Here is a 13,203-nt window from a genome sequence, read left to right as displayed (position 1 = left end):
TGCTGCTTTCATTTGTTTCCACTTATCACTGGTGTACATTCATTATGTTTCAAATTATTTTTACTCAGCATGTTTAGCGACCCTAAAGTTTAGTTTTATTTAATGGTTTGATGATTATAGGTCGCTGCAAGCTGAATCTTTTGACCGGGGCGCTGACAATCACAGGACTGACTAAAACCGACAGTGGAATCTGCAAACCTGAGATCAACAACAAATACCTCGACTCAACTCATCTCATCGTCATCTGTGAGTGACTGAACTTTAAATTAATTTTGGTCAGTAAAGAAGTTTTTAGATTTTCAGACTGAGAGCAACAAGGTCTGTTTTCTTTGTTCTTTGTTGTATCAGCTCATGTCCCTAAACCCTCCATCTCCAAATCATGTAACACTGAGATGACCGCCTGTAATCTGACCTGTGAAGGCAACACGATAGAATCAGAACCCGTCGACTGTAAGTGGCTTCTAGATGAAGCAGAGGGACCGTCAGGCAAGGTGTTGACCATAACAAAGGTATGAAAAACCAACAACACTCCAGTCAGCCTGAGCCGATGAGTGGGATCACTCCAAATCCATCATTCATGACCTTTTTTTAACTATTCAGTTTTATGTCCTGAAAATCTGTGTTTGTGATTATCTTTCACTCAATTTCTAGGAGATGAAGGAGCAGAGTTACCGTTGTATATTTGTCAACCCAGTCAACAACAAAACCAGTGATATCATGACAAACCCCTTACTCAAAGGTGAGCTGCCACACCAACAAATATCAACCTCATTTACACCGTTTATATGGTTTTATAGCTTTTTTAAACATCACTCTGCATTATCTAACAGCATACACATACATTTCATGTTTTATTTATTCATTCTTCTTTTTTTAGCAGAAAATGTCCACTTGGTAAGAAACCGCTGGCTAACAGCAGCGGCAGTAGGGGTTCTTGGGTTAATTGGGGTTGCAGCATATCTCATCTACAAATGCAGAACTGGTAAGAAGCCAGATTATATTGTGTGTATTTCAAATATTTTCAGTAATGTTGTATTTCTCTCGTCAGTTATGTGACATCCGTCTTTATTTAAGGAGTTCCAGTGGATTCTTTCTGCTTTCACTTCATAAAATAGGCGGGAAAACGCTTAACAAACATCTTTAGTAATGAATAATGATGGATTTATATTTGTTTATCTTGAATACAGGAACAGAGATAACCAACAAGATATTCAATCTGTTATCCACATGAATCATTCTATTTTCTTCTCAGCTGTGCTCTGTGAAATATAAATATATATATATATCACATACAAACATAGTAGCAGTATACCAGTCTGTGAAGACAGTCGGAATGAGATTTGATCCAATACATGAGGAGATACAAGAAATAAGTCCAAGACGAGTCGACAGTGACACAAAATTCAAAGTCTCCTTTTTAGATCTTTTTATTCTTAGCTTTAAAAAAACATCATTTATACATCATTGTAAAATGCAGATGAACTATTTGTGGTTATTAACTGATGAACTAGGTGATGGTGTTACTACAATACTTTTGACTTATAACAGGATTTCTTTGATGAATTGTTTGAACAGAAGTAAAGTGATATCATGTTCAATGATTCCTTTGTGTTTTATTTGATAGGTTCATATAAATCCGTACCCACCAAGGAAGAAGACAACAACGTTGGTGAGTCAAATGTGAAAGATATTAAAAACTGTGACAGTCGGATCTTTGAACATTTCTACTACTACAACCTGCATTTTGTGAGAGATGTTTTCTTACATTTATTTTGTATTTGTTGTTTCAGAGGTCCATGTACCACCAACCACTCAGGACTCAGATTCTCTCAGCAATGGATCTGGTGTGTAAACGTTGTTTAACAAAATGTATAAGGTTTTAAAACTGTTGTAGAAAGAGACGCATAGGAACAGAAAAGCTTTGTTTATCCTTTAAACTAGAGCTTTCTGTCACGGAGAAATTGTCTTTATCATTTATTTTATTTAAATTGTTTTTAACAGTGATCCCAGAGGAGCAAAGGGCATCCAACGAGCCTTCAGATTCTATTCCGCTCCAAAGTGTCTGCAATGGAGCTGGTGAGTGAAATAATACTATAAAGATAAAGATAAACTTTATTGATCCCCCGTGGGGGAAATTTGTGCATTACAGCAGCTCCAGAAAACAGGAGATGGGAATATACTTATAAAAAATAAAAATAGAAGTTAAAAACAGATCAAACATATTTACATCATTTAAATAAAAAAATACAATAATGTAAAGAAATACAATAATGTACTATAGATAATACTGAATATAAGAACAGTACCTCAGTATATAGTTCAGGTACCTGAACTCTAGTATTTCCTCTAGAGGTTTTTGGGGTTGCAGCATATCTCATTGACAAACGCAGAACTGGTAAGAAGCCAGATTATATTGTGTGTATTTCAAATATTTTCAGTAATGTTGTATTTCTCTCGTCAGTTATGTGACATCCGTCTTTATTTAAGGAGTTCCAGTGGATTCTTTCTGCTTTCACTTCATAAAATAGGCGGGAAAACGCTTAACAAACATCTTTAGTAATGAATAATGATGGATTTATATTTGTTTATCTTGAATACAGGAACAGAGATAACCAACAAGATATTCAATCTGTTATCCACATGAATCATTTTATTTTCTTCTCAGCTGTGCTCTGTGAAATATAAATATATATATATATATATATCACATACAAACATAGTAGCAGTATACCAGTCTGTGAAGACAGTCGGAATGAGATTTGATCCAATACATGAGGAGATACAAGAAATAAGTCCAAGACGAGTCGACAGTGACACAAAATTCAAAGTCTCCTTTTTAGATCTTTTTATTCTTAGCTTTAAAAAAACATCATTTATACATCATTGTAAAATGCAGATGAACTATTTGTGGTTATTAACTGGTGAACTAGGTGATGGTGTTACTACAATACTTTTGACTTGTAACAGGATTTCTTTGATGAATTGTTTGAACAGAAGTAAAGTGATATCATGTTCAATGATTCCTTTGTGATTTATTTGATAGCGAGAGGTTCATATGGATTCGTACCCACCAAGGAAGAAGACAACAACGTTATAGGTGAGTCAAATGTGAAAGATATTAAAAACTGTGACAGTCGGATCTTTGAACATTTCTACTACTACAACCTGCATTTTGTGAGAGATGTTTTCTTACATTTATTTTGTATTTGTTGTTTCAGAGGTCCATGTACCACCAACCACTCAGGACTCAGATTCTCTCAGCAATGGATCTGGTGTGTAAACGTTGTTTAACAAAATGTATAAGGTTTTAAAACTGTTGTAGAAAGAGACGCATAGGAACAGAAAAGCTTTGTTTATCCTTTAAACTAGAGCTTTGAACTAGAGCTTTCTGTCACGGAGAAATTGTCTTTATCATTTATTTTATTTAAATTGTTTTCAACAGTGATCCCAGAGGAGCAAAGGGCATCCAACGAGCCTTCAGATTCTATTCCGCTCCAAAGTATCTGCAATGGAGCTGGTGAGTGAAATAATACTATAAAGATAAAGATAAACTTTATTGATCCCCCGTGGGGGAAATTTGTGCATTACAGCAGCTCCAGAAAACAGGGGATGGGAATATACTTATAAAAAATAAAAATAGAAGTTAAAAACAGATCAAACATATTTACATCATTTAAATAAAAAAATACAATAATGTACTATAGATAATACTGAATATAAGAACAGTACCTGAGTATATAGTTCAGGTACCTGAACTCTAGTATTTCCTCTAGAGGTTCTTGGGGTTGCAGCATATCTCATTGACAAACGCAGAACTGGTAAGAAGCCAGATTATATTGTGTGTATTTCAAATATTTTCAGTAATGTTGTATTTCTCTCATCAGTTATGTGACATCCGTCTTTATTTAAGGAGTTCCAGTGGATTCTTTCTGCTTTCACTTCATAAAATAGGCGGGAAAACGCTTAACAAACATCTTTAGTAATGAATAATGATGGATTTATATTTGTTTATCTTGAATACAGGAACAGAGATAACCAACAAGATATTCAATCTGTTATCCACATGAATCATTTTATTTTCTTCTCAGCTGTGCTCTGTGAAATATAAATATATATATATATATATATATCACATACAAACATAGTAGCAGTATACCAGTCTGTGAAGACAGTCGGAATGAGATTTGATCCAATACATGAGGAGATACAAGAAATAAGTCCAAGACGAGTCGACAGTGACACAAAATTCAAAGTCTCCTTTTTAGATCTTTTTATTCTTAGCTTTAAAAAAACATCATTTATACATCATTGTAAAATGCAGATGAACTATTTGTGGTTATTAACTGGTGAACTAGGTGATGGTGTTACTACAATACTTTTGACTTATAACAGGATTTCTTTGATGAATTGTTTGAACAGAAGTAAAGTGATATCATGTTCAATGATTCCTTTGTGTTTTATTTGATAGGTTCATATAAATCCGTACCCACCAAGGAAGAAGACAACAACGTTATAGGTGAGTCAAATGTGAAAGATATTAAAAACTGTGACAGTCGGATCTTTGAACATTTCTACTACTACAACCTGCATTTTGTGAGAGATGTTTTCTTACATTTATTTTGTATTTGTTGTTTCAGAGGTCCATGTACCACCAACCACTCAGGACTCAGATTCTCTCAGCAATGGATCTGGTGTGTAAACGTTGTTTAACAAAATGTATAAGGTTTTAAAACTGTTGTAGAAAGAGACCCATAGGAACAGAAAAGCTTTGTTTATCCTTTAAACTAGAGCTTTGAACTAGAGCTTTCTGTCACGGAGAAATTGTCTTTATAATTTATTTTATTTAAATTGTTTTTAACAGTGATCCCAGAGGAGCAAAGGGCATCCAACGAGCCTTCAGATTCTATTCCGCTCCAAAGTATCTGCAATGGAGCTGGTGAGTGAAATAATACTATAAAGATAAAGATAAACTTTATTGATCCCCGTGGGGGAAATTTGTGCATTACAGCAGCTCCAGAAAACAGGGGATGGGAATATACTTATAAAAAATAAAAATAGAAGTTAAAAACAGATCAAACATATTTACATCATTTAAATAAAAAAATACAATAATGTACTATAGATAATACTGAATATAAGAACAGTACCTGAGTATATAGTTCAGGTACCTGAACTCTAGTATTTCCTCTAGAGGTTCTTGGGGTTGCAGCATATCTCATTGACAAATGCAGAACTGGTAAGAAGCCAGATTATATTGTGTGTATTTCAAATATTTTCAGTAATGTTGTATTTCTCTCATCAGTTATGTGACATCCGTCTTTATTTAAGGAGTTCCAGTGGATTCTTTCTGCTTTCACTTCATAAAATAGGCGGGAAAACGCTTAACAAACATCTTTAGTAATGAATAATGATGGATTTATATTTGTTTATCTTGAATACAGGAACAGAGATAACCAACAAGATATTCAATCTGTTATCCACATGAATCATTTTATTTTCTTCTCAGCTGTGCTCTGTGAAATATATATATATATATATATCACATACAAACATAGTAGCAGTATACCAGTCTGTGAAGACAGTCGGAATGAGATTTGATCCAATACATGAGGAGATACAAGAAATAAGTCCAAGACGAGTCGACAGTGACACAAAATTCAAAGTCTCCTTTTTAGATCTTTTTATTCTTAGCTTTAAAAAAACATCATTTATACATCATTGTAAAATGCAGATGAACTATTTGTGGTTATTAACTGGTGAACTAGGTGATGGTGTTACTACAATACTTTTGACTTAAAACAGGATTTCTTTGATGAATTGTTTGAACAGAAGTAAAGTGATATCATGTTCAATGATTCCTTTGTGTTTTATTTGATAGGTTCATATAAATCCGTACCCACCAAGGAAGAAGACAACAACGTTATAGGTGAGTCAAATGTGAAAGATATTAAAAACTGTGACAGTCAGATCTTTGAACATTTCTACTACTACAACCTGCATTTTGTGAGAGATGTTTTCTTACATTTATTTTGTATTTGTTGTTTCAGAGGTCCATGTACCACCAACCACTCAGGACTCAGATTCTCTCTGCAATGGATCTGGTGTGTAAACATTGTTTAACAAAATGTATAAGGTTTTAAAACTGTTGTAGAAAGAGACGCATAGGAACAGAAAAGCTTTGTTTATCCTTTAAACTAGAGCTTTGAACTAGAGCTTTCTGTCACGGAGAAATTGTCTTTATCATTTATTTTATTTAAATTGTTTTTAACAGTGATCCCAGAGGAGCAAAGGGCATCCAACGAGCCTTCAGATTCTATTCCGCTCCAAAGTATCTGCAATGGAGCTGGTGAGTGAAATAATACTATAGATAATACTGAATATAAGAACAGTACCTCAGTATATATTTCAGGTACCTGAACTCTAGTATTTCCTCTAGAGCTACAGTTACTCCTCACACGTATTTGATTGTTGTCTCAACTCAAAGGAAAGGCATCAGAGATTTCATCCAACAATGACCTGACGACTTCTACATCCCCAGAGGCCGGCAAGGAAGCTGGTGAGATAAATCACATCTAATAGGATAAAACACTGTCTTGATATTGTATCCATATAAAATGAACATGTTTTATGTTGTATCAGATATCACATCGGAGATGGGTCCAGAATCCCCCCAGGATTCAATCACTCCAGAGACCGGCAAGGAAACTGGTGTGTTAAACTGTATTTTAACTTATAGGATCAAACGAGTCAAACCATTTCTCCCTTAAAATTCAAATACTTCTATGTATCAATGAACAGAGATCACATCTGATGTGGTTGAGAAGTCTGACGAGAACTCAACGACTCCTGCTTCCCCCGCCAGCAGCCAGGAAACAGGCGAGTCCAATTTAAACACACTCCATGTCCGATCAACATACTATTTTTTTCTTACTCTTATCTTAGGGTATATTTTAAGATTATGTTTGTATTTATATCAAATGTGTTCCCCACTTAATTAATTTAGTTTTTGCAACAACCAACTTGATTCCATTTTTATAGGACTTCAGCACAGAAACAGCATCAGCAGCTTTACATTCACATTTTTCAAAATGAAGCCAAGAGCAAGGTGTATTTACTCTTGCACACACAGCAAATTTATGAACAAATGAAAAATAACATACATTTTTAGTATTATAATATATAATTATGTGTAATTATAATAATTACTTGGGCGGCCCGCCTAAGTCTGTCTTCATCTTGCTTATAATAGTTGTAAATACATAGTACTTTTATCTTTATTTGTATTTATTCCTATATATTTTTATTTTCCTGTTGTCTTTTACTGCTGCAGCACTTGAATTTCCCCACTGGGGATCAATAAAGGATTATATTATCTTATCATGTATGTGTAGGAAACACTGAGTTTAACACTATGTCGTACATAACCCCTAAAATAAGCTTTATTTGATCTATAATCAATAAAATAGAATAAAAACAACCCTGTGTCTCTATCATCTGATAGTCCTACGTTACAGTATTATTTGTCTGTTTGTATTTACATACATCACTAGAAAGCTGGATTTATTTAACAGCTGTGTTGGAGTCCCATGTTGGATACATTTGGCACATTTAAATAAGAACTAACTAACATCGGGCATTTAGGTTTTTATTTGGTGTGATCTCTATTTAGTTTAAAGCACAAACGAGAGATGTATGAAAAGAGAAAGAGTGTTTACTGCATCTGTTCAGTTTTTTTATTGAGGTTAGAAGAAAAAAATCAGACTGTTCTGCCTTTAGATGTGATTTTTTTTTTTTTTCATCCTTTGACAGGTGACCTGGCAACGAAGCCACCCGACCAAGAACAAACCAACCAAGAGCCACCAGCAGCTGAACAGGAAGCAGATGATGCAGGAGATCTCGACGAACACTAAAGTATTTTCAGTTCTTTTGTTCTGTAACTAAAATAATAAGAGTCTGCTCTATGTCAAGATGTTACAGTCAAGACGTGTGAATGTGTAGACAGATGACTACTCCTGCAAGACCAAGTTTCAGGATGTTCTTTTTATCTCTGATGTTTCATTAGTACTTCATGCAGTGTGTCTGTAAAGTCTTCCTGTTCAGGGATCACAACGATGAAGGAGGGACATGTAAACAAATAGCTGCTGTTTGGTCACACCTTCAACATTTCAAAGTCACTTTATGTGTTTCAGGAGCACAGAGTCATAGGAGTGTCCTGCTGCTCTAGTCCAGTGCAACATGATTGTAAGAGTGTGGTCAAAATGTAGTTATCAGATGTAGGGTAGTTGTTCATATGAAGAAGGCAAAGGGTGACACGAAGTACTTTGAAAGGTCTTAGAACACATCAGCCACTGTTTCAAGACAAACACATTCAATAAGTGACCTTTGTGTTGAGCTGAAACATCAAGTTATTTATAAATCTTGCACACTTCCACTTCTTCCTCTTTTGGGATAAAAAAGACTTGTGCTCCTTCTAACGCAAACCTCACAGGCAGTGATCTGCTCTTTATGCAAACTGACTCGTTCAAATATCAACATCATGCAGGGCTTTCTGACAGCTGTTTTTAACATGATGAGTGAATATATTTTCTTCTTTTAGTAGTTTATGGGACGTTAGCCCTCTGTACATAGACCTCACGAGTCACGACATAACTGCTAGGCTATCAGTAGCATAATCTTACAACAGATTATCATCAGCAAAAAACATCTGCAGGTTTTATTCCAACTGATCTGACTCCTGAAGTTACTCATTTTAAATCATCCTCAGTGAGTGTTTTGGTCAGATTGTGGCTGAAACAAAGAAAAGGGACTGTTTTGATATCTTTGTGATTCCTTTAAATTTTGATATCACCACCAAACCTCAACATTTCATAGCATTTATTAACTGCCTTTTTACAATGTAGAACATGAATTATTACTTGTTTTTTGTAGCAACAGAAACAAGCTCCAGGTGCTTCGTCCCTTAAAGTGACTGTTTCTAAACTTGAATGGTGCAAAAAAGAACTGAGACAAACAATCAGCCTCCTCCGAGGCCGCAGTGTAAATCAGATCCCTGTTGCAACTTGAATATTTATCAGGTCTTAGTCAATGTTTTATTTTGCACCAAAGGCCAACACCTTAAGTCACTTTGAAAAGCCAAAGCCCTTTTGAATCTTTAGTATGTATCTGCAGCATTTGTCATTTAAACTTCAGAAAAACAAAACAAAAACAGATTTTCAAAAGTCTTAAATAGCATCTATTTTTCCAACCGCAGGAACATTATTATTGGCAGAGTATTCCAGAGTTTGTTGCACTTACAGGCATTTAATAATGTAAAAAATATATATATATTTATGAGGATTGTTTTTAGATTTTTTAAGGTAAACACTTTTTAGATGCTAGCATGCCAAAAAGAAGAATTGTATATTTTTGAGGTAAAGAAATTAAATATCTGTGTTCCACGAGGGAGGCATTTTAGTCGCCACAACAGCGTGACATATTTTCATAAAGGGAAGAAGACAACCTATTTAAATTATAAAAGATCATTCATGTATTTTCTGCTTCCAAAAAATGTATTGCAAAGTGAAAACATGCTACCCCCAGCTGTATTTCCCCCACAGTATTTATCTTCTATCTGCTGCTGTAGTTTCACTGTTGACCACTAGAGGGCATCATACAGCTACTATGAAAAAACTGTCAGTTCTTTTTTATGGACTGCTGGTAAAGATGGCCGACACACTGAATGTTTAATGTTTCCTTTTTTGAATCCCTTCATTAACATGAATCAGTTTGGTGTTTTTCTACCACACCTGCTTTAAATTAGTGAAACAGAAAAATCATGGAAACGATTGTTCAATCTCTCATCTCTCATCAACTGGAAAGAAATACTTCCTATGTTTTTCTATGATGTAGAAGTCTACTAACACAGTTAATAATAATGTGCCATCTTTATAGACAGTCTATAAGGCAATTCCATGAATTGAATGTAAATAGTTTTTTTTTATGTTTTTAGCTACTGAGGTTTCATTGGTAGAATGAGGATTGTTTGCTTTTCTCTTTTCTTTAAATTATGATCCTGTCTTGTATATATTGAGTTAGCATATTTAAGTCTTTGTAGATGGTTACTAATTTATGTTTGAGATCTGTTACAATGTGATCTGTTACAATGTGTCCCAAGTCCAAACTGAACACTATTTCTATTCAGTATGTTTTAAATACTGTTTTTCAACGATTTAGCAATAAAAACACGTCACCACTTTACAATAACATGTGCAACGCCAGGCTTCCAGAAAGTACTCTAACAGAGCGATGGATTCATCATGTTTGTTTTTAACACTTTTTAAATTTATTATTTCCCCCACATGAGCAGCTTCTGCAGCTTCTTTGTGACCTTTTCTTTGTCAAGAACACTCCAAATTAAACCCTTTTTAAAACGGCTGCAGACTTAATTGAGGTGACGTTTTTAGATTCTTGAACAAACTTTGCAGAAAACCTGTGCTGTATGGATTTGGGACTTGGAGAATAATGTGTGTGATCTAAAGTGTAACATTACTTGAAAACAACACTTTGGTTTCAGATAAAGCACAAAGCGTGTGGTTGATTTGTTGCCATAGCTGAGATTATATCACGACTGAAGTGACACCACACCTACAGGTGCCTCGTGTTATCAAACTGTGACTAAGTACAGTGTCATATATCAGCATGAAGGTGTGGTCTGAAGGTTTCATGCTGCAGCTACAGTCGTGTTTGTTTGCACTGAAACTCTGAGAAATCAATTATCAGTATCTCAAGTGTTGTAGATTGTTTGAAAGACTGAATGTGCAAGTTGTTTGTTAAAAACAGATATTTCTTGCTTTGTATTACATTCCAAACAGCTAGATTTATTTTCATGAATAAATCAAAATTGAGATCAAAAGAGGAAATGTGTCTTATTCATTTGCAATTGTTTGTTCTTTATTTGTGGCAATGTTGTTTCCTGAATGCTAAAACTTTTCACTTGTGCAGCAAAGAAATATTTAAGCTACAAGCACTTCTTTTTTTATTATATTTTTTTGTCATCTAGAAGCATAAGTATGATTTCAACTCCCAACTAGATTTCTGAGTTTGATTTCTTTATGATTTAATATATAGTATCACTGTTCACTCTTCAGTATTGTTTACAACTTATTTGTAACTCTGACTGTAGCCGCCTGTTACGTCCGTGTTGAAAAACCCATGTCTAAGCTGCTATTGAATCCTGCGGACAAAGAAACGCCCCCGAGGTGAACGATGATAAATGTAACACTCAAGATTAAAGCTCGTTTCATAACACTCCTTATATGACACTTTAAAAAAGATCAAATAAAAGCCCTCGGTCTGCAGGATTCACAGCTCCCTGGAGTCACAGACGTCCCTTGGGATGTAGAGTTTAACAGTCCATGATGCCATTGTGTTGCACAGTTAAAGTTGAATTGCAGAAGTATCATATTTGTAAAATCATGAGAACAAAGACAATAAAATTATTAAGATTTATGGGTGCAATAATGCTTGGTTCTTGTGTTAATGAAACCACGAGAAGGTTCTGTTTTGGGGAATTTAGCCTTGAATAGAAAGGTCATCTGTCATTGCTTAAAAGAAGAATTTGTCCATTGTGGACCTTTTCAGCTTCCTTAGAGATACTCATTTAAGAGTGTCTTACTATGTTGAGAGTAATTAATCAGTATTTATTTCGAGAGTTTCTTTTATTTTAAAGTCATTTTATGTTTTTAATTATTTTAGATGGGGATTGAGATATAAGGTCTTTATTTTTAGTGAGCCTTTCATTATCTTGGGAAACAAAGTTTTGATTTTTGGAAACAATTTGTAGCCTATAATACTACAGATAATTGAGAGACCATAAATGAATTACCACCATGTAAAGGTGGAGGAACCTTGAAATGTAATTAAATAATTCAAATTTAAATTCAAAATATTATTAATATGGATAAATAAGATTGTTTAAGCTTCTTTTTTTTCTCAACAAAAACGAAAGCTAAGCATTAACATCATCATTAGACGTCATAGTGGTGTCTGCTCTAGTGATGTGTCGTCCATGAACGAACGAATCATCTGGGTGAACGAACTGAACTGAATCACTTCCTGAAAAGAGTCGTTCATTTCTCAAATTCAGTTGCGCTCTCCTCTCTCCCGTCTCGTATCTCTCTCTAGTAAGAGTCTCTCAAAGCCCGCCCTCCCTCTCCTTTCATGTCAGTGATACGTACTGACTGAACCAACAGGACGGAGTCGGTCGAGAGCTCTGTGTCTCTAAAGCCCGCCCCTACTTCTCCCTCTCATGTCTCCAAAATTGAGGAAGTAGAAAATATATTATTTAACATTTAGGTGTCGCGAAAATGTATGTGCTTTTCATATCTGCTGTCAGTTTACAAACAGCTTTTATATCCAACTTAATTTCACTCAGCTGACTGTGTTTCAGTCAGGAAAGTGTGTGTGCGCGCGTGTGTGTGTGTGCGTGCGTGTGTGACTGAGGCTGGTGACTCGCAGTCTCGCTCCTTCACATTCAGTCAGTGTTTAACTGAACGAGAGCTCCGCCTCCGAGTCTCTCTCTCCCTCTCAGTCAGTCAGTCAGTGATTTGTGTACTGAACGTAATGAACAGAACGGTCGGGGAAAATAAATGTGATTGTTTTAGCAGCTTTCAGTTTGTAAACTGTAACTTTATCCAACTAAATTCTCAGCTCATTGGTTTATTATTCACCACCGGCTGTTCTCAGTACGATCGCGAGCAGAACTAAACGTTCGGCCGTGTTTCAGTTTATTAAATTCTGATTCACAGACAGAGCTGCAGAGAAGTACTGAACGATTCAGTGAACGAATCATTTGAACGAATCACTTTACTGAACTGATTCTACTGATTCAGTACACTGAAAAGAACTGCTTTTCACATCACTAGTCTGCCTAGGTGTAACCGGAAAGGGTTGGGTTAGGGTTACATTTAGGTTAAACTTAGTTTCGTTTTCAACGCTTGGGTTGGACGTCGTCGCTTCTTCGTGGTTTAGATACTATTTGTGAAATTAAAAGTTGTAAGATACTCAAAACATTCAATATTAGCGTTGACGCGACTTATTATTCTGTTTTTATTACCTGAAGAGAAGATGCAACAACTGCACATGTTGGTTTTTTCTCTCTTCCTGTTTTCCTGGATTTCGCACCCAGTCAACGCGCGTGAGTTTAAATTACTTTATATGTCGTTT

At 35.1% G+C, this 13,203-nt stretch overlaps 1 protein-coding gene across 19 annotated transcripts in view; it reads left to right on the top strand.

Moving 5' to 3' along the window:
* The window catches only part of LOC110004421 (T-lymphocyte surface antigen Ly-9), a 38,728-nt gene that overhangs the window by 15,786 nt on the left and 9,739 nt on the right, over nt 1–13,203 (top strand). For 5 of the 19 annotated variants that reach the window (XM_065952186.1, XM_065952190.1, XM_065952189.1 and 2 more), the window contains 12 exons: nt 1,625–1,669; nt 1,791–1,844; nt 2,002–2,076; nt 3,044–3,097; nt 3,219–3,272; nt 3,443–3,517; nt 4,469–4,516; nt 4,638–4,691; nt 4,862–4,936; nt 5,879–5,926; nt 6,048–6,101; nt 6,272–6,346. In XM_065952186.1, the coding sequence (XP_065808258.1) occupies nt 1,625–1,669; nt 1,791–1,844; nt 2,002–2,076; nt 3,044–3,097; nt 3,219–3,272; nt 3,443–3,517; nt 4,469–4,516; nt 4,638–4,691; nt 4,862–4,936; nt 5,879–5,926; nt 6,048–6,101; nt 6,272–6,346 (711 nt within the window). Of the gene's footprint in view, nt 1–120; nt 247–348; nt 510–651; nt 740–877; nt 983–1,624; nt 1,670–1,790; nt 1,845–2,001; nt 2,077–3,043; nt 3,098–3,218; nt 3,273–3,442; nt 3,518–4,468; nt 4,517–4,636; nt 4,692–4,861; nt 4,937–5,878; nt 5,927–6,047; nt 6,102–6,271; nt 6,347–6,484; nt 6,557–6,639; nt 6,709–6,798; nt 6,877–7,809; nt 10,899–13,203 lie in introns of those variants that run through there. The other 14 variants (XM_065952177.1, XM_065952172.1, XM_065952182.1 and 11 more) reach the window with 11 other exon arrangements.

This window comes from Labrus bergylta, chromosome 24, assembly GCF_963930695.1.
Source record: "Labrus bergylta chromosome 24, fLabBer1.1, whole genome shotgun sequence".
Classification (NCBI taxonomy): Eukaryota; Metazoa; Chordata; class Actinopteri; order Labriformes; family Labridae; genus Labrus; species Labrus bergylta.
The sequence above is the reverse complement of the archived record's forward strand: the minus strand, read 5'-3'. Positions and strand labels throughout refer to the sequence as shown.